This window comes from Schistocerca piceifrons, chromosome 2, assembly GCF_021461385.2.
Source record: "Schistocerca piceifrons isolate TAMUIC-IGC-003096 chromosome 2, iqSchPice1.1, whole genome shotgun sequence".
Taxonomy (NCBI): domain Eukaryota; kingdom Metazoa; phylum Arthropoda; class Insecta; order Orthoptera; family Acrididae; genus Schistocerca; species Schistocerca piceifrons.
This window is the reverse complement of record NC_060139.1, coordinates 621,230,842-621,252,725: the sequence shown is the minus strand read 5'-3', so window position 1 is coordinate 621,252,725 and position 21,884 is coordinate 621,230,842. Positions and strand designations below refer to the sequence as shown.

Here is a 21,884-nt window from a genome sequence, read left to right as displayed (position 1 = left end):
TTTTATAACCTCTCTACTTCGACCATCATCAGTTATTTTGCTCCCCAAATAGCACAACTCATTTACTACTTTAAGCCTCTCATTTCCTCATCTAATTCCCGCAGCATCATCCGATTTAATTCGACTACATTCCATTATAATCATTTTGCTTCTGTTGATGTTCATCTTATATCCTCCTTTCAAGACACTGTCCATTCCATTCAGCTGCTCTTCCAGGTCCTTTGCTGACTCTGACAGAATTACAATGTCATCAGGGAACCTTAAAGTTTTTATTTCTTCTCAACGGATTTTAATTCCTACTCCAAATTTTTCTTTCGTTTCCTTTACTGCTGGCTCAATACACAGATTGAACAACATTGGGGATAGGCTACAACCCCGTCTCACTCCCTTCCCAACCACTGCTTCCCTTTCATGCCCCTCGACTCTTGTAACTGCCATCTGGTTTCTGTACAAGTTGTAAATAGCCTTTCGCTCCCTGTATTTTACCCCTGCCACCTTCCGAATTTGAAAGAGAGTATTCCACTAAACATTGTCAAAAGCTTTCTCTAAGTCCACTAATGCTAGAAATGTAGATTTGCCTCACGTATTCCAACATTTCTACGGAATCCAAACTGATCTTCCCCGAGGTCGGCTTCTACCAGTTTTTCCATTCGTCTGTAAAGAATTCATGTTAGTATTTTGCAGCCATGGCTTATTAAACTGATAGTTTGGTAATTTTCACATCTGTTAACACCTGCTTTCTTTGGGATTGGAATTGTTATATTCTTCTTGAAGTCTGACAGTATTTCGCCTGTCTCATACATCTGGCCCACTAGATGGTAGAGTTTTGTTAGGCCTGGCTCTCCCAAGGCTGTCATTAGTTCTAATGGAATGTTGTCTACTACCGGGGCCTTGTTTCGACTTGGGTCTTTCAGTGTTCTGTCAAACTCTTCACGCAGTATCATATCTTCTATTTCATCTTCATCTACATTCTCTTCCATTTCTATAATACTGTCATCAAGAACATCGCCCTTGTGTAGACCCTCTATATACTCCTTCCACCTTTCTGCTTTCCCTTCTTTGCTTATTACTGGATTTCCATCTGAGCTCTTGATGTTCATGCAAGTTGTTCTCTTTTCTCCAAAGATCTCTGTAATTTCCTTGTAGGCAGTATCTATCTTACCCCAAGTGATATGAGTCTCTACGGTCTTACATTTGTCCTCTAGCCATCCTTGCTTAGCCATTTTGCACTTCCTGTCGATATCATTTTTGAGACGTTTGTATTCTTTTTTGCCTGCTTCATTTACTGCATTTTTTGTATTTTCTCCTTTCATCAATTAAATTCAATATCTCTTCTGTTACCCAAAGATTTCTACTAGCCCTCATCTTTTTACCTACTTGATCCTCTGCTACCTTCACTATTTCATCTCTCAAAGCTACCCATTCTTCTTCTACTGTATTTCTTTTCCCCATTCTTGTCAATCGTTCCCTAATGCTCTCCACGAAGCTCTACTACCTCTGGTTCTTTCAGTTTATCCAGGTCCCATCTCCTTAAATTCCCACCTTTTTGCTGTTTCTTCAGTTTTAATCTACAGGTCATAACCAATAAATTGTGGTCAGAGTCCACATCTGCCCCTGGAAATGTCTTAAAATTTAAAACCTGGTTCCTGAATCTCTGTCTTACCATTATATAATCTATCTGATACCTTCCAGCATCTCCAGGCTTCTTCCATGTATACAACCTTCTTTCATGATTCTTGAACCAAGTGTTAGCTATGTTAAGTTATGCTCTGTGCAAAATTCTACCAGGCGGCTGCCTCTTTCATTCCTTACTCCCATTCCATATTCACCTAATACATTTCCTTCTCTTTCTTTTCCTACTGTCGAGTTCCAGTCGCTCATGACTATTAAATTTCGTCTCCCTTCACTATCTGAAAAAGAAGTCTCCCTTCACTATCTGAATAATTTCTTTTATCTCATCATACATTTATTTCAGCAATTTCTTTGTCATCTGCGGAGCTAGTTGGCATAAAAACTTGTACTACTGTGGTAGGCGTGGGCTTCGTATCTATATTGGCCACAATAATGCGTTCACTATGCTGTTTGTAGTTGCTTACCCGCATTCCTACTTTTTTATTCATTATTAAACCTACTCCTGCATTACCCCTATTTGATTTTGTATTTATAACCCTGTATTCACCTGACCACAAGTCTTGTTCCTCCTACCACCCAACTTCACTAATTCCCACTATATTGAACTTTAACCTATCCATTTCCCTTTTTAAATTTTCTAACCTACCTGCCCGATTAAGGGATCTGACATTCCACGCTCCGATCCGGAGAACGCCAGTTTACTTTCTCCTGATAACAACGTCCTCCTGAGTAGTCTCCACCCGGAGATCCGAATGGGGGACTATTTTACCTCTGGGATATTTTACCCAAGAGGACATCATCATCATTTATCCATACAGTAAAGCTGCATGCCCTCGGGAAAAATTATGGCCGTAGTTTTCCCTTACTTTCAGCCGTTCACAGTACCAGCACAGCAAGGCCATTTTGGTTAGTTTTACAAGACCAGATCAGTCAATCATCCAGACTGTTGCCCCTGCAACTACTGAAAAGGCGGCTGCCCCTCTTCAGGAACCACACATTTGTGTGGGTTATAAATACAAAAATCAAATAGGGGTAATGCAGGAGTACGATTAATAATGAATAAGAAAATAAGAATGGGGGTAAACTATTATGAACAACATAGTGAGCACATTATTGTGCCCAAGATAGACAATAAGCAGACAGACACCACAGTACAAGTTTATATGCCAACTACCTCTGCAGATGACGAAGAGATTGAAGAAATGTATGGTGAGATAAAAGAAATTATTCAGATAGTTAAGTGAGAGAAAAATTTGCTAGCGCTGGAGGGCTGGAACACAATAGTAGGACTAGGAAGAGAAGGAAAAATTGTAGGATGGTTAAAGAATCATGATAAAAGACTGTACATGTGGAAGAGACCTGGACACACCGGAATGTTTAAGACTGATTACATGATGTTAAAAAGAGAGATTTCTGAACCAGATTTGAAACTGTATGAATTTTCCAGGAGCAGACATGAACTTTGACCACAGTTTCCTGGTTACTAAGTGTAGATTAAAATAAAATAAATTGCAAATTGGTAGGAAATTAAGCAAATGGGGCCTGGATAAGTTGAAAGAACCAGACGATGTAGAGTGTTTCTGTGGGATCATTAGGCAACAATTGAGAAGAACAGGAGAAAGGAATACAGTAGAAGATGAATGGGTAGCTTTGAGAGAGGAAACACTGAAGGCCGCAGAGGATCAAACAGGTAAAAAGACATGGCTTAGAAGAAATCCTTGGATAACACAGGAGATATTGAATCTAACTGATGAAAGTACGAAATATAAAACCACAATTAATGAAGCAGACAAAAGGGAATACAAAAGTCTAACAAAATGAGATAGACAGGAAGCGCAGCACAGTGAAGCAGGAATGGCTGAGAAGCACGGGTGACTAGGAGAAAGAAAGATGCTGCCTAAAGGAAAATTAAATACATCTTCGGAGAAAAGAGAAGCACCTGTATGAATATCAAGAGCTCAGACTTCAAAAAGAATATAATAATTCCAATTCCAACGAAAGCAGGTGCCAACAGGTAAGAATATTACTGAGCTATCAGTTGAACAAGCTGCAAAATACTAACACGAATTCCTTACAGAAGAATGGAAAAACTGGTAGAAGCCAACGTCAGGAAGATCAGTTTGAATTCCAGAGAAATGTAGTAGCATGAGAGGCAATGCTGACCCTACGACTTCTCTTACAAGATAGGTTAAGCAAAGGCAAACCTAAGTTCATAGTATTTGTAGATATAGAGAAAGCTTTTGACAATGTCAATGGAATACTCTTTGAAATCCTGAAGGTAGGAGGGATAAAATACAGGGAGTTAAAGACTATTTACAACTTGTACAGAAACCAAACGGCAGTTATAAGAATTAAGGGGCATGGACGGGAAGCAGTGGTTGAGAAGGGAATAGACAGGGTTGTAGCCTATCACCGATGTTATTCAATCTGTACATTGAGTATGCAGTAAAGGAAACCAAAGAAAAATTAAGAATAGGAATTAAAGTTCAGGCAGAAGAAATAAAAAACCTTGAAGCTCCCAATGACACTGTAATTCTGTCAGAGACATCAAAGGACTCAGAGTGGTTGAACGAATGGACAGCACCTTGAAACGAAGATATAAGATGAACATCAACAAAAGCAATACAAGATTAATTGAACATAGTCGGACTAAATCTGGTGACATTGAGGGAAACAGATTATGAAACGAAGGACTTAAAGTAGTAGATGAGTTCTGTTAATTGGGCAGAAAAATAACTGATGCTGGCTGAAGTAAAGAGGATATAAAATGTAGACTGGCAATGGCAAGAAAACCATTTCTGAAAAAGAGAAATTTGTTAATACTGAATATAGACTTACACATCAGGAAGGAGTTTCTGAAAATGTTGGTATGGAGCGAAGACATGTATGGAAGCGAAACAAGGATGATAAACAGTTTACACAAAAAGATAACAGAAGATTTTAAAATATGATGCTACAAAACAATGCTGAAGATTAGATGAATAGATCGCATAACTAATGAGGAAGTACTGAAAAGAATCAGGAAGAAAAGAAATTTGTGATACAAAGTGACTAGTAGGTAATGGTTCATAGGACACATTATGAGACCTCAAGGGGTTTTAGTACTGGAACGAAGAGTGAGGGGGAAAATTGTGGAGGGAGAGAGCAATAAATGAATACATCAAGGAAATACACAAGGATGTAGGCTGCAGTAGTTATCTGGAGATGAAAAGGCTTGCACAGGATAGAGTAGAGTGGACAGCTGTCATGAAACCAGTCTTAGGACTGAAAACAACAACAACAACAACAACAATAACAAAAGATCTATGGACCACAGTGAAAGGAAAGTTCACATCCACAAACTGCACAGTCAGAACAAAAGATCTGAATTTACTTCAGGGAGCAGCTGATGATGTCACAGTGCAAGAGTGGATTAAGTGTGTATGCCATACTGAAATTCTGGAAGAAAATTACTTTTTGAAGGAAGGCATCCGAGAAAAATTCATTGAAAACATTGACATGGTTTCAAATGACTCCTAGGGCAATGAGTCTTCAGCATAGTATGATGAAAGACCAATAATCAAACAATGGAAAATACAGGATGGAATGTAACAATTGCTTCACCTGGTACTACTCAACCCAACAAGCCGCCTTCCTAGATGTTGACCTTCACCTCAGAGATGACTACATCAGTACCTCCGTCCATATCAAACCTACTAAGCACCAGCAATACCTCCACTTCAACAGCTGCCACCCATTCCATACCAAGAAGTCCCTTCAGTACAGCCTAGCCACCTGTGGTCGTCGCATCTGCAGTGATGAGCAGTCCCTCTCAAAATATACTGAGGATCTCACTGAAGCCTTCACTGACCATAATTATCCTCCCATTCTTGTACAAAAACAAATCTCCAGTGCCTTATCTTTCCAGTCTCCCACCACCTCCAAAAGTCCCACAGTCCGGCCACATAGGAGCATTCCCCTCGTAACTCAGTACCATCTGGGACTGGAGCAACTGAATTACATTCTCCGCCAGGGTTTCGATTATCTTTCGTTGTACCCTGAAATGAGAAATTTCCTGCCCACTATCCTTCCCACCCCTCCTACCGTGGTATTCCGCCGTCAACCGAACCTACACAATATACTCGCCCATCCTTACACAACCCCTGCTCCCTATATCTCTCCCTCAATGCGGTGCTTTAAATGTTGGAAGTTCGGTCATATGTCTTCCTGCTGTACTTCCAGAGTCACATGTTGAGATCGCTGATGCCCACCACATCCCAATACTCCATGTGCCCCGTCTCCCATCTGTGTCAGCCGTGGAGAGCACCATTCGCCTTGCTCGCCAGACTGCAGGATTCTCCAGAAAGAAAGGAAAATCATGGACTACAAGACCCTGGGCCGACTGACCTACACTGAGGCTAAGAGGAAATTTGAATGCCTGCATACTGTACGCACGACATCGTCTTACACCGCAGCTACAACAGTTCTATCACCATCAGCTCTGCCAACCCTAGTCACCTCTCAGAGCCAGAAGACAACACCTGCCCCCTTGATGGTGGGGAGCACTTCCCTCCCTGCTGCTCCTGCACCACCTATTTCAGGAGCAACACCCCTCAACCATCAGGGACATCCGTCCCCACTTCTAAGTCGGAGAAGCGTACAACTTCTTCAGCTGCTCTCGCTAGGAAGGGGTCCCTTGGGTCACTCCCTTCCCAGGTTTCTCCTAGTGGGAAAGATGACATCCACCAGTGGCTGAAGAGCCCAAAAGCAGCTGGTTGTAGTGCTTCATGCTCATCCCCAGTCCCAGAGACTGTACCAGTGAAGTCCTCCCAGCCAGTGAAACCCAAAGAACAGAGAGAGAAATCCAAAAAGAAGGTCCCCAAGACCAAGGGAATTGTGGTGGCACCCACACCACCACTACCTCCAAGCTCTGTGTTTTTGGATGAAGTGGGGATTCTGGTGTCCGCTGAGGACTTAAACTTACACATATGATGGGAAAGGGATTTGCAACTAAATTTATTAACAAATGACTAGAAATTACCCTTTTTTTGTTCATTATGAGGTGCCAAATGTCAGATTTTTTTCCTTCACTGAATTGTTGGCACTGAAGTAGCAAATAGATCAAACTTTTTTTTTCTGTATCACTTACTGGAGACGATCCTAGCAATTCTCGAAATGTCAACTTGTTTATGTACCTGTAGGCCACTTAACATCTTCCCATAGCAAATAGATCAAACTTTTTTTTTCTGTATCACTTACTGGAGACGATCCTAGCAATTCTCGAAATGTCAACTTGTTTATGTACCTGTAGGCCACTTAACATCTTCCCATAGCAAATAGATCAAACTTTTTTTTTTCTGTATCACTTACTGGAGACGATCCTAGCAATTCTCGAAATGTCAACTTGTTTATGTACCTGTAGGCCACTTAACATCTTCCCAACTATACAGTGAATGGTTACTTTTATTTATTTTATTATATACCCAATCAGGGACTATAAAAGTTTATTAATTTGGTAATTAATTTTGGTCAACAATGACAATCTTTAGACCTTTTATCACGTCCAGATTATAAACATAACCCTTCCACTTGCTCACAGATATGTGGTTAACAAAACACAGGGTTGTACATAGAGTGACTGCAACATTTCAAAATATTTTTATACATAAAAATATTAAATGTGAGAATGAATTATTGCAATGGACCACAGGAAAAGAACAAATGGTCTTCTGTAAACAGAACAACTAGATTTAAATACCAAACCTTTCTTTTGTCAAGCTGCTCACAAATTCTCTGACTTTTCCTTAGATCAGCTTCATTCTGACGTTCTTCCATTTTTCTTGTCATCTGACTTCTGTAACTTTCTATATCATTTAATTGATTCCTGTGTTTTAATAATCTTGCCTTAATTGCCAGTTTTTGTTCTTTAATTTCTTTCAATGCTGCTTCCCTCCCAAGACCTCCTCTATTTGTCTTCACAGCTATTGGTACAGGCTCCACAATTCCTGAACCTAGGTAAGACAATATTCTTTGCTTTAAATTAAACACATTTCTAATAACGAAATATAAATTGGGAATTATCGTACATTGTAAAACTTGAGATTAGAGGAACAAAACTATAAAACTGTATGTTGTATCTAAAAAGACACATCAGTTATCAGTACAGTGTAGTCTCAGGATTTTTTAACTTTTGCTAGGCAGTCAGAAATTCACACATGCTTTCAAGAGACAGTTGTGAAGTATTTACAAAAATCCTTGATATTTTACAAAACTTCTGAATTTCTAAACAGAATTACAAATTCTGAGTTGGTATTTTAGTTTAAATCTTCTAGACCACAAATAAACATTGCGTTGCTTGCCTTTTCATATATTCACTTTGCACAATATGAAATAATGGTTAAGGGAATGAAACATTGGAAAATGCAGGATGGAATAATGACAGTATTATGAAAAGGATAGATTGCTACTTATCATATAGAAGTGATGCTGAGTTGCTAATAAGCACAACAAAAAGACTCCTATACATTTGAACTTTTGGCCAAAAGCCCTTCTTCTAAAACAGAAACACACACACACACACACACACACACACACACACACACACACACTCTCTCTCTCTCTCTCTCTCTCTCTCTCTCTCTCTCTCTCTCTCTCTCTCTCTGTGAGTAGCAATCTAACCTTATCATAATATTTATTATGGGAACACTAAGATCATAGAGTGAATCCTACAATTAATTATCTTTCAGGTCAAGGTGCTCACATGATTGAAAACTTATTAGAAAATGGAAACCATACAGAAAATGAATGGAAAACAAATTGAGTTGTTAATGAAGTGTTTACAAACCACAACAGATTGAGCCGGCATTAAGCAGATATTCGATCCTCGGTTTTTATTTTTGGGTCTATATCCTTCCCAAGGGAATTGTTGATTCTGACCCTTTAACACAGTCAGTCATTCCTCAGTAAGGCTCTATGTACCTAAAACGACCAAGGTATTCACACAAGTGTCTACTCTAAAGTATATCTAGTGGCTGGAACCTGACTTTGGAATATCTCCTTCACAATGCTGGATAACTGAATCACATAAGAACTATAAGGTTGTTCTTGTTTTTGAATGCACCCATTACTCTGTCAGAACTAAGTACCCTCCTTTTCCTAAATCCCTAGCCGGGGCAGTTTATCTGAATTCCTCTCTGAGAGCTATGTCATACCTTCTCACTTTTATACTCAAATGCATTACTATCATCGTCGTCACCTTCACCACCATATTATTACTATCACTATTATTATTATTATTATTATTATTATTATTATTATTATTATTATTTGTAGTCATAGTAGGGGAACTAGAGCTACCAGCATGACCATAATTCATGTTGTTGATATTTTTACAGAAAGTACCTAAGGGACCTGTACAACCTCCCACCCAGTTTCAATTTTAGCTGTAACTTTGTGTATGTATGTACAGCATTTTCATGAAAGGTTAACTTCTTCAAACTAGAAATGTACAAAAAGATTCTCAAGTGTGGCAAGCTAGTGTTCCTCATTGAATGGAGCTGGGATCCTACACCCATTTTATCCAGACTACAGAAACAACGTAAGTGACTACCACATAGCAATGCCCACGCACAATCTCCCTACAAATTTTCTGAAAAATTTCATCATGACAAATTTTCCAGTCCTTTAACAAGGAACAGGTGGTGATGGGAGACTACAATTCATCAAACATGGACTGGTGGAAAGGAGTGGAAGGGAGATCCCCCTGGTACAATTTTGAACGGAGCATAATTGAGTCATTGTTAACATTCAGTTTAAGAATCATTAACGAAAGATGTATATGTGGAAGAGACATGGAGACACTGGAGAGTTTCAGATAGGTTGTATAAAGGTAAGATAAAAAATTTGAAACCTGTTTTTGAACTTCAAAACTTTTCCAAGGGCAGATGTGGACTGACCATAATTTACTGGTTGTGAACTGCAGGTTAAAACTGAACAAACTGCAGGAAGTTAAGAAACTAATAAGTTGGAAATTGAATAAAGTGATAGAACTAATGGCTGTTGAGAGTTTCAAAGGGAGTATTGGCACCGAATGAAAGAAAAGTGGAAAAGGACTACAATAAAAGGTGAACACATGGTTTCGATAGATAAAAAACTGTAGAAGTAAAAGATTACATAGGCAAAAAGACAAAGCCTGGTAGAAATTCCTGGATAACACACAAGATACTTCATTTAATCAATGATAGGAGACCATATGAAAATGCAGTAAATATAACAGCCAAATGGGAGTACAAAATTTAAAAAAAATGACATCGCTAAAAGTAAAGACTGGCATAGTAAGAACACCTGGAACAGAAATGCAAATCTGGAGAAGCATGCATGATTATGGGAAAGGTAGATGCCACCTGTAGAAAAATTAATGAACTATATGGAGAAAAGTGAAGCAGCTGTATGAATATCAAGAACACAGATGACAAGACAGTACAAAATATGAAAAGGAAAGGATGAAAAGTGGAAGGAATATTTAGAAAGGTTATAAAAAGGAAAAAACTTAAAGAAAATATTATAGAAAGAGAAGAGAAAGTAGAGGTGGAGATATGGTACTGGAAGAAGAATTTTACATAGCATTGAAAGACTTAAAAGAAGGTACCTTATCACACTATCTCAGACTTATTGAGATCTTTGGGACAGCCAGTAATGATGAAACTAGTTCACTTGGTATGCAAGGTATATGAGATAGGTGAAATATTATCCTCAGACCTCAGGAAAAATATAGTTAAAAAGTAAAGCAGATGCTGTCAAGTACGAATATTATTGGGCCATTAGTTTAATGAATCATGTCAATAAAAACAAACGCCATCTAGGTAACTTTAATACCAATACAATGTCTTTCATTAAATTGGGAATGGTTATGGTAACCTATATACATTAAGTCCTTAATTATATAGTATCTCATGGCTGCAAAATACTGATGGGAATTATATACAGAAGAATGGAGAAACTGTTGGAAACACACTTTGTGACAGATCAGTTTGAGTTCTAGAGGAATGCAGAAACACGAGAGGCAATACAGACCCTACAACCTGACTGAAGAAATCTAAGCCTATGTTCATAACATTTGTAAATTTAGAAACATGTTTTCACAATGATGACTAGAATGCGCTCTTTGGAATTCTAAAGGTAGCTGAGTTAGAATACATCGGGTGAAAGGTTATCTGCAACTTGTACAAAACCAACTTCAACTATAATAATCAAAGGACGTGGAAGAGAAGCAGCAGCTGAGAAGTGAGAAGGACTGGGTTGTAGTGATTTCCAACATAATTCAACCTCTGTATTGCGCATGCATTAGAGGAAACCAAAGATAAATTTGGATAGGAAATTTAAGTTCAGGGAAAAGAAATAAAACTTTGGTCTGTGCTAACGACATTGGATTTTGTCAGAGACAACAAAGGATCTGGAAGAATAGCTCAATGGAATGGATAGAGTCTTAAAAATAAATTATAAGAACAACAGCAAAAAAGTAAAACAACTGTAAAGGAAGAACATTGTATTGCATCAGGTGGTGCTGATAGAATTACATTAGAAAATTGGACACTAAAAGCAGCAGATGAGTTGCATCAGCAAAAAAACTGATGTTGGCCAAAGTACAGGTTGGTTGGTTTAAAGGCGGGAGAAGGGACCAAACTACGAGGTCACCGGTCCCTTGCTCCTAATAAAACAATGCCACAAGGGTGAGAATAAAATGGACGAAACATATAACACAAAACGGAAAGAAAGGAAAAGCCACAAGAACGAAGGGAAGGCAACGAACACCAAAAGAAACAAAAGAGGACAAGAAAACAACAGAGAGATGCTAGAAACAGAAGAGAGTAAAACATGAAAGCAGATTACAGTGGCTGGCCAACCACGAGAATAAAAAGGGAAAGCCAGTCACTCTGCAACACATTAAAACCTCCACCCTAAAAGCACTACGGTGAAGGACATGGAGGGATAAAGGACATGCTCTAAAACCTACATAGAAGTATAAAACCCACTCTCACAGATAAAACGTAAAACTAAAGCTGCTGCGGAGCCATTGTCACCCAACACCGAAGGCAGGGTGCTGGGAATGTTAAAAGTCTGCTGCAGACCGGCTAAAAGTGGACAGTCCAGCAAGAGGTGGACAACTGTCATTTGGGAGCCACAGCGACACTGAGGTGGGTTATCGCGATGGAGTTGGCCACGTATGGCCAATGCGGAGTTGGCAAAGGACAACTGATTCCCTGCGAGAGGCCTGCATGGAAGACTTCCACACATTCATAGTCTCCTTAATGACACACAGTTTGTTGTGTGTGCTGTTATGTCATTCTGTCTCCAAAAGCCGGAAAACCCTGTGGCGTAAGACAGAACACAGGTCAGCTTCGGAGATGCCTATCTCCAGAAGCTGTTTCTGCATCACCCATTTGGCCAGCCTGTCGGCAAGTTCGTTGTCAGGGATTCCGACGTGTCCTGGGTTCCACACAAACACCACGGAATGGTGGGACTGTTTCAGGGCTTACATGGACTCCTGAATGGATGCTACCAGAGGGTGGCGAGGGTAGCACTGGTCGATAGCACATAGGCTAATCAATGAGTCAGTACACAGGAGAAATGACTCACCAGGGCATGAGCAGATGTACTCAAGAGCAGGAGATATGGCCGCCAGTTCTGCAGTGAGAACATTGAAGCCAACTGGCAAGGAGTGCTGCTCAACATGTACTCCATGAACATATGTGAAGCCTACATGACCATCAGCCATTGAGCCATCGGTGTAAACCACTTCAGAGCCCTGGAACACGTCAAGAATCGAGAGGAAGTGACAGCGGAAAGTGGCAGGGTTAATGGAGGCCTTAGGGCCATGCTAAAGGTCCAGACGAAGCTGCGGCCGAGGCGTACACCAAGGAGGTCTACATGAACGGACCGCAAGTAGAGGTGGTAAAGAGAAGGACTCCAGTTCAGAGAGAAGGGACCGCACGCAAACCGCAATCGTTAGCCCCGATCTGGGCTGCTGATGAGGGAGACGGACTGCCACGGGCGGGAAAAGGAGAGGGTAATTTGGATGCTGAGGGGAACTATGAATGTGTGCTGCGTAACTGGCAAGCAGTTGCGCACGTCTGAGCTTCAGTGGAGGGACACCAGCCTCCACCCGTACGCTGTTCACCCGACTCGGCTTAAAAAGCCCCTGTCGCTAATAGAACCCCACAGTGGAGCACAGGGTCAAGTAAATGCAATGCTGAAGGTGCTGCCGAACCATAAACCACACTCCCATAATCAATTCGGGATTGGACAAGGGCTCTGCAGAGCCGCAGTAGTGTACGGCGATCTGCACCCCAATTGGTGTTGCTCAAGCAACGGAGGGCATTGAGGTGCTGCCAGCACTTCTGCTTAAGCTGACGAAGATTTGGGAGCCAAATCAATCGAGAGTCAAAAACCAGTCCTAGGAATTGATATGTCTCCACTACAGTGAGTGGTTCATCATTAAGATAAAGTGTGGGTTCCGGATGAACAGTACGACGCCAACAGAAGTGCATGACACACAACTTTGCAGCTGAAAACTGGAAGCCGTGGGCTACAGTCCATGACTGCGCCTTGTGCATGGCTCCCTGGAGGTGCCGCTCAGCAACAACGGTACTGGAGCAGCAGTACGAAATGAAGAAATCGTCTGCATACAGAGAAGGTGCGATGGAGCGCCTGACAGCTGCTGTTACTCCATTAATGGCCACTAAAAATAGAGAGACACTCAATACAGAGCCCTGCGGGACTCCATCCTCCTGGATATGAATGGAACTACGAGAGTCACCAACTTCGACACGCAAAGTACGGAGTGACAGGAAGTTTTGGATAAAAATCGGGAGTGATCCCCAGAGACCCCACTCATACAATGTGGCAAGGATATGATGTCGCCAAGTCGTGTCATATTCTTTACGTTAAGTCAAAAAAAGGCAGCAATCAGGTGATGTCATCTGGAAAAGGCTGTTCAGATGGCAGACAGCTACTGTGCATATTTTGTGCCAACATTTATGATAACATTATGAGAAAGTCAGCCAAGCCTAACTGGAACATTACAAGAGAAGAAAGTAAGCGTCTGCTAGTGCACTTACTATACGTGGAGGTCATCAGCATTCTCCACCAATGAGGTTTCCAACAGACTTCCAGCAGCAGCCAGGATCCACGACATTATAGGTTTCACCAAGGATGCAGTGAACAAACTTAATACTGCAGGAATATATGAGCTATCCACAATGAGATTTTCACTCTGCAGCGGAGTGTGCGCTGATATGAAACTTCCTGACAGATTAAAAATGTGTGCTGGACCCAGGTTAGAGTCTCGGTCCGGCACACAGTTTTAATCTGTCAGGAAGTTTCACATTTGAGCTATGTTGCGAGTGCAGAACTGCCTAAATAGGTGAGACGGGTAGGACAGTCAGACGCGAGTACTGGAATGTGAAGCTATATGGTATTACCACAGCACAACTGTTATCCGCCTGCTTAGCTGGGTGGTAATGTGCTTGCCTCCCATGCACTGGGCCCGGATTCGATTCCCAGCTGGGTTGGAGATTTTCTCCGCTCGGGGATTGGGTGTTGTGTTATCCTCATCATCATTTCATCATCATTGGCTGTAAGTCGCCCAATGTGGCGCCGACTGAAGTAAGACTTGCACTTGAAGGCCGAACCTGAATGGGACTTCCCAGCCAACAATGCCATACGATCATTTCATTTTTAAAGCACAATTGCTGGCATCCCAGTTGTTGGCTATCACAGTCCAATGGGCTGCATGCAGTCATGGGGCAGAAGCCTCACAGAACTCTGCCTTCACAAACAGTAGCAAAGGAATTGTTAGTGCATTTCCATATACACCAGGAAGGAAACATGCCCCCACCAGAAGCCAACCACTGATTTACATACTGTCACCAAGCAGTGATGAGCTGTATACTCCTTGAATAGCTTCTGTCCTACTCTTTACCTTTCATCAAGACTAGCTTATTATATTCTAGAGCTAATAAAGTTGCACAAATATGAGGTTTCACCCAAATCAATCATCTGCAATAAATATGGGTACTTTTCCTTCTGCAAAACCAGTCTTATTCCCCATCACTGTACACTAAGGCCAAGGCTGAGGTATTCAAGGTGTTAGCATTACCACCCCAATACTTCCCTTCAGGTCTCATGATAAGATATTTCTGTTATTTAATATCTAGATTGTTTGAGATGGTCTCTGTATGGTAGTAAGCAATCTGCTTTAACTTCTAGGTCTTGAGTTGAAACATGACTGGCTGGTTAGCCCCTGATTGTTTGTTTGTGGCTTCCGTGCGCAAACCAGATAATCAGGAGCACCTCTGAGCCCACTACCTTAGGCATATTTAGCATTAGATGGCCTTTTTTTTTTTTTTTATCGCAACATGTGTTGGTTGAGAGTCCTTTAGTACTATCTTTCACAGATCTTTAAATGTTGTTGCCTGTGTTATTACAGCCACATCAATAGTATATGCAAATGCCTATACTATGAGCTTTAGCAAATCTGAAATGTGTAGGCTTAAGACTGAGCATGGTAACATTTTTCCCTGAGGAAGAATGTTTATGAATGCATATTCTCTGTTCCTGTGGTCATCTAAATATACTGCAAATTCCCATTCTCTCAGCATATCTGTCAGGAGTGTAAACATTTTCTTGTTTCTTATTGCCTTTGCCAGTTTAATTAGCTTTAATAACTGGTGTAGTGTTTTATTATTTCAATCATCGTTGACACAGTTTCAGGCTTTTGAACAACATTGTTTATGCTTAACAAAATTAATATCACGACAATCAATTTCCATTCTGAGCCTCATAATTTTGCCCATAATTTAGTTCAGGTAACTAGTTCTTTCACTAAAGAGTGCACAGGTGTGTGTGTGTGTGTGTGTGTGTGTGTGTGTGTGTGTGTGTGTGTGTGTGTGTGTACACACATACAAATGAGGCACTAAAATCTTGAGATTGAATAGTGAACTCACAAACTGTTCCTATGGCAGCACATCAGTATTGCTTAACAGCAAAAACTTTTAGGAAACAAACATTTCCAAAATTATCAGGAGAAAAAGAATTGTGAGCTACAAGATATTTTTTTCACAAACATGACTTTTTGAATGTGGGATGGGTTGTAGTATGAAAGTCTGAAACAGTAACAAGGAAAACTTCATGACTCTAACCTGATTTTCCAATAGCTGATCCTGGTTTGTAGCCCATTTTCTGCAGAAGGGCAAACCCCTTATTGTCACTGGAAATTGCTTCTTTTAGTCCTTCGTCCCTCCTTTCTTCCTCAAGCACACTTTTTCTTGGAAATATTTTCTTATTTTCTGCATCTTTCACCAATTTTTGTTTATATTTTGTATGTGATCTTTTCTGACTGTGGTTAAGTATTAAGCCCGGTCTTATGTCCTGTTGTTCACTGGAAAGGTTCAGATTACATTACATTTATATTGATACAAGTCATTTCTAACAATTATTTAACCTATAACAGCAAAGAAATTATCACGAAAGCTGCTCACTCAGACAACTTTTTACAACATATCACGATAACTGTTTAGAGCACATTTGTAAGAATCCAAAAGACATTTACATAAAAACTCAAAAATATATTCAACAAAATAAGTGTTTCCACTTGTACTTATATTATCAACTACAAGTTTCAAAACATTGTTGCTACATAAATGATGCACTAACACAGTAAGAGACAACATTAACATTTACAATTGTTTCTTTTATATGATTAAGATTTATACTATTTGGATGAACCAATCACACTAATCATATATTTACACACCTTGTACCCCAAGGCACACCACCTGCATTAATATCATTTATAGTATTAATTGAAACAATCAGAAATGTTATCCAACCAGGTACATTAGAAGTACGACAAGCAGCAAATATAATTGCTGGAAACTTATGATGAGTCTCTCCAGGGAACGTCCAAGACACCTTGTCACGGGAAAAAGCATTTCCCTCAGAAAGTATCACAGTAGGGGACCAAGAAAGCAATTGTATAGTGGTATGCATGGAAGAAAGTGGCCAGGTGATGCATCCTGTGTAGCAAGAGATATAGAAAACTTTGCAGGATCGCCAGTTTATACTTTATCTCAGCCCCACACCACATTCTCAAGCCACTGCCAACTTTGGTAACTAGCAACACAGGTCTCCCTAGTAGGATTTATAAGCTCAAAAACTATCACTGTTGTTGTTTCTTAATGTAATCCTTTTTACATTTGCTTTATACCACCCTAACAAATGCTGTACTGGCTAAGAACTCTCACCAAGTCACAACTAACGCAAAAATCAATGCTAAATATTATATGTGCAAATCGAAATGCAGCTATAGGATAATGTGGCAGAATGATGCTACTGACTGGCTGAAGCGCTATGTGGTAAACTGCCTCTTGCCATTGCACATCATCCCACCACGCGCCTTCAGAATCTTAGCTGGTAGACGCTTGGCCCAGAACAGCTGGCTACTGCAGCTCTCACTCACCACTGTCTGCAATGGCTGTCTTTTCCTTACGTCATAGCCTGGACATCATGCTGCTGATGCCGATTACAAACCAGTCAGCACCTGGTAATGAAGTGGACTACAGTTCTTCAGTTAAAGTCTACCTGCCCTTGTTTTGTTGGTCTGAAATTAATAACTAAAGCCCTGGAAAGCAGCTCTGAGGTAATTGCTAAAACTGACATGTTGTTGTTACAAAGCTGGTCGAGGAGCAAAATATATTGAAATTGTCCATAAATATGGAATACTGTTCTGGCTTCCTTATGATGGATGTTATGGTATTAGTAAAGGTGCTTATGCTGCTTCCTTGGAGGGGACAATTTACAGATGCTCAAATCAATCTGATAAGACTTTTCCAAATTGGTAGCGGGAAAATGATTTACACAGGAAGGAGAGCATAATGATATGGGCATGTCTCCATAAGCCCCACTGGTGAAAGTGTCTGCATATATTATTCCTCTAAGTGGTACTGTAAACCCTAACAACAGGTAGCCACTTACAGCTGGTCAGGTTACTAATGATGAAATGACACCTTCTGACTCTATATTGACAGTACTAATAAGTTGTGAACCTGGACATCACTAATTCACTTAACCATATGAAACTCAACACTATCCTACGGCAACTCTTGACTGAAATACTTTGACAACCAATTTGACAGGTATGACCCTTCCTTAGTTCCATAGCTTAATATACTCTGCCACAAGGAGTCTGAGAAATGTCCTGGCTCCTTTGACTGAATAGGGCTAGGCAAGGGAGAACAATGCATTCCCTTATAATGACCAGGTAAAGTGTCAAATGTAACAGGAAACACCAAATCTTTTTCTAATATATGCAAGGGGTTAGTCACAAAAATCTTTCATGGAACTCAAGTCCCAACTCCCCATTCAGTGATATACATGAGGTGGCAGAAGGCTACATTCTGGGTGGGAGTGGCGGTCACTTCTAAGAACAGGTCCATCCATGTCTGCACACTGTCTCCCCGGATGATCTGGAGATTTCACCACTGCACCATGTCCGTACTACTGCAAATGTAATGGCATGATTGGTGATTTCAAGAACACATTCCACAACAGCTTCTTGCTCTCCCTTATAATTTTTCTGTATTTGACATTCAATAACAGAATAGCTGTGAGGTTTTTGTCTGGTGTTTGCCAACCGAGTCATCATACAGTTACAGTCCTGCCCTTAATTGCAAAGTGGGCACTCTTCACTCTGTAAAGTGATAAGGGGTCTTCAGGATTGGCCTGAAGACTATAATGGACACATTAGTGTCTTGGTGGATCACATTCAATCCAAACATTCCTGGGCACTGCTAGAATACTCGTACATAGCCTAATGACTGTAGAGACTTGAGTTAGTCTCACTGGACATCCATTTCAGTGTCTCTCTCTTGGGCACTGCTCAATCAACTACGTATATCCAACTGGGGAAGTGGTCAGCAGAGTCAAAGTCATCACAGAGAAAAGAAGAACATATCAAGAGATCAATGGCGGACAATGGCTATGTAGCAGTGCTAAAATGTGTCCTCTGGTGTTTTTACAGTAGACAAAGTTTCTGGGAAGATGTAGTTCCCAACAGTCCAACTCCAGAGACAGTTGGCAGTAGAGCCTGACATGTTATGTGCATGAAGGTCAGCAAAAAGGAGGATGGGGTGGGAAGGCTGTATGATAAGGTGACAGAGAGCTACTAGGTACAAATAAACAATAGGAGACAGGTACAAGAAACATAAAAGTTGACTTGTGTGGGATGTACATAGTTATAGTAGCTGCATGTGAAATGTTGAGTGGAGGAAGTGAGGAGTGGTTTCCATCACAGGTGAAATACGATCACTCCATTTTTAGCCCTCTTCACACTGAAGTGACTTTTCTGGAAAATTTTTCAACACTTCTGCAACTGGCTGACAGGTTACTTAGATGTATCCCTTGAGTTCTTAATATAAATTCCATTTATGTTAGACCGAAAGACAGAATCCTTTTTAATGTTGACATTTCTCTTCCTCTATCCCATTTTCTTTCCCTGGAGTCAGAGAAACTGTAATTACTCCCTTTTTTTGGGGGGGGGGGGGAGGGGGGGGGACAGGAGAGTAGCAGTCCATCCTTTTCATATTACTCATATTCCATCCTAGACTATCCATTGTTTGATTTTGCATAATGGCTTTTCTTCCCTCCCAGAACCCAGTGTTGTTTTCCTTTCTTACTGTTCTCTAAAGCATTACTTTACTCAATGTCTGCGTGTTTTCTTTCCCTTCTTTCCTGCGTGTTATCTTTCACCTTCCAGACTGCACAAGCACTCACTTACAACCCAAACTGTATCGATGATCTCGTGCACGCACACCACTCGACTAGGTGACTGTGCTGACTGTTGGTGCGACATCTCATGTCACGTTCTTATCACTGATGTAATCAATCATAGACCTTCAAATTGATTACACTTCCTCTGTCACTCTAGCATATATTCTCATGTGTTTTCCATACCTTCCTGTGCCACAAAAACTTGTTGAACGTCAAGCTTACCAATGCCCCTGTCCCTTGCTATTCCTTTATTCCAGAATGCACTTACTAACCTGCTGTGCCCTCTCATGAGTAATACTAATCCATCAAATTGCATCTCACTATCATCTTTTTATTTACTTTTTCTTTGATTGCTGTGTTTTCACATTGTTTTTAGTTTGTTTTCACCTTTCACTACTGGCTCTACTCCCTCATGATTCACCTCTTTTGTCTTATACTTCACCCAGTCTATCCTTCCTGTGAGCTATTCCAGGGTGAATGTATTTATATCAGGCTTCTTCCATTTTTGTTATGCAGTTTTACCCATTTTTTATCTTTTGTCATTCCATCCGTGCCAACACAGAAAAGTTTCCCTATCTCTAGCCAGAACCCATTCCCACATACTGTTCCCGCATTGTTGCCTAGCTTACAGAATCCCTCCAAATGACCTGACCAACTCTGGCTGCAAACTCACCTTCCACAAAGACCTCTATCAGTTCAAATTCCATCAGTCCTTAGTCCTCACCATCCCAACCCTGCAAAACCATGTAAATCAGGCTCAAACCTCCTTGCAATACGTTCTGCTCCATCTGTAGAATTCTCCTGCTCTGCAATTCAAACACAAAGTCTTGCCCTTCACTAACTAGAGTAGCTTGCAACTCCCATCTTAGACTAGCACTATGAAAATGTCAACAAGAGTCTCCACATCTCCCACACATCTCTTCATAGTTGACAAACTCTGTCTCTTAGACCACAACCTCAAGAGCTCCCTCCCATCACCACACAAAATCCTAATCAAAACAGACTTGAAACACAGCCATAAACATTTCCTCCACAAGCCTTAGTCCCACAGAAGTTTCAGTTCCTTACACAGGACTTACCATTTGCCCCACTCACTAATTCACTCATAAAGGACTTGTTAAAAGACCTTCTCTCCATCTCTTGGCCCCTTCAGCAGAAACACTTTTTCTCTACCAATAAGTAGAGCATGGATAAGTTGAGAATTTGGGTATCATCCTGTTGGCCCAGCGGTCAGCACATCATCTAGTATGGAGAAGACGTGGGTTCGAATTTCAGTCTGGCACAAATTTTCAACGTTCCCCATTGATTTCAACCAATGGCTATGCACAGCCAACATTTGTAATTCATATGCGCTTAATTCAAAGCGGCTGTTGGGTCAAAAAGCATCAATTCTTACAGAAGTGTCCTGAAGAATTCTTTTGCACATGTCTGAAAGAGCACACATCACATATAAATAATTTTTTCCCCATTATGTGTTCATTGTTCTTCCAGGAATTGTGCCTGTATGTTAGGAAAATGTGGAACTAATGACTTTTAATTTCTTTCTTTATTTTATACCATTTAAAGGTAAGGACCTAGCTTGTTTGGAAGAAACCGGCTGATAACTTTTACATAAGAAGCGTTCACTATTTTAGGAGTTGATACTTCTTTACTCATTTCTCCAATACTTGTGTCATCTACAGCAAGATTTAAATTCTGCCCCCTGATCAAAATAATCCAGAGCAGCCAGAGTTAGCAGACATGTGTGACATGTGCTTGCTTGTGTGAATGTACATTTTCTTTTCTTTTCTGAAGAAGACTCTGGCTGAAAGCTAAATGTGTGACAGTCTTTCCATTGTGCCTGCTTGTCGCTCACCATATTTTTATGGTGAGTAGCAATCTACCCCTTTCATAATATTGTTGATTATTCAGCTATGATATTTGTATCAGAACACTTTTCATTATCTGATGATGGCAGTAAGCAGTTTACATATGTGATCAAGATATACATTCATAAATAAAGGAACAAACATGATCCCAGACTCGTTTACAGGCATCATGTCTTCAATGTGTATCTCTGCCCATTGCAATAATCAATGACATAATTGTACATTTCCATGTCATATAAATGAGACAAAAAAAAACGAAAAATAATACTAAATCTCCAACAATAAGATAAACATGGCACTTTTAGGTCCAAAAACAAAAATGAATTCATCAGCTACAAAATGCAAAATCAAAGTAATTCACTAGAAAACCGGCACAAACTCTTTCAGTGCAAACTTGACTTGCTTAAATCACAATGTCAAATGACTTAGTGATGTAGTGAACAACTTCAAAATAAACACCATCAGACGAGAGTGCCACCAAATACAGTGAAACCCCATTTTTACACTTTTCATTTAAAATGCAGGAAAATGTAAAATTTGGGAAATAACGTTTTAAGCTGTAAAAGTTACTTATAGGAT

The 21,884-nt window shown here is 40.3% G+C and overlaps 1 protein-coding gene across 2 annotated transcripts in view; it reads right to left on the bottom strand.

Annotated features, from left to right (window-relative positions):
- LOC124774998 (G patch domain-containing protein 11-like) overlaps nucleotides 1–21,884 on the bottom strand; it is a 138,350-nt gene that overhangs the window by 90,419 nt on the left and 26,047 nt on the right. For both annotated transcript variants that reach the window (XR_007015580.1, XM_047249751.1), the window contains exons 2-3: nucleotides 15,810–16,048; nucleotides 7,375–7,622 (exon numbers count right to left, since the gene is read on the bottom strand). Coding sequence is in view for 1 of the 2 variants with exons in the window: in XM_047249751.1 (XP_047105707.1) it covers nucleotides 7,375–7,622; nucleotides 15,810–16,048 (487 nt within the window). In the remaining variant the exon portion in view is untranslated. The remainder of the gene's footprint in view (nucleotides 1–7,374; nucleotides 7,623–15,809; nucleotides 16,049–21,884) is intronic.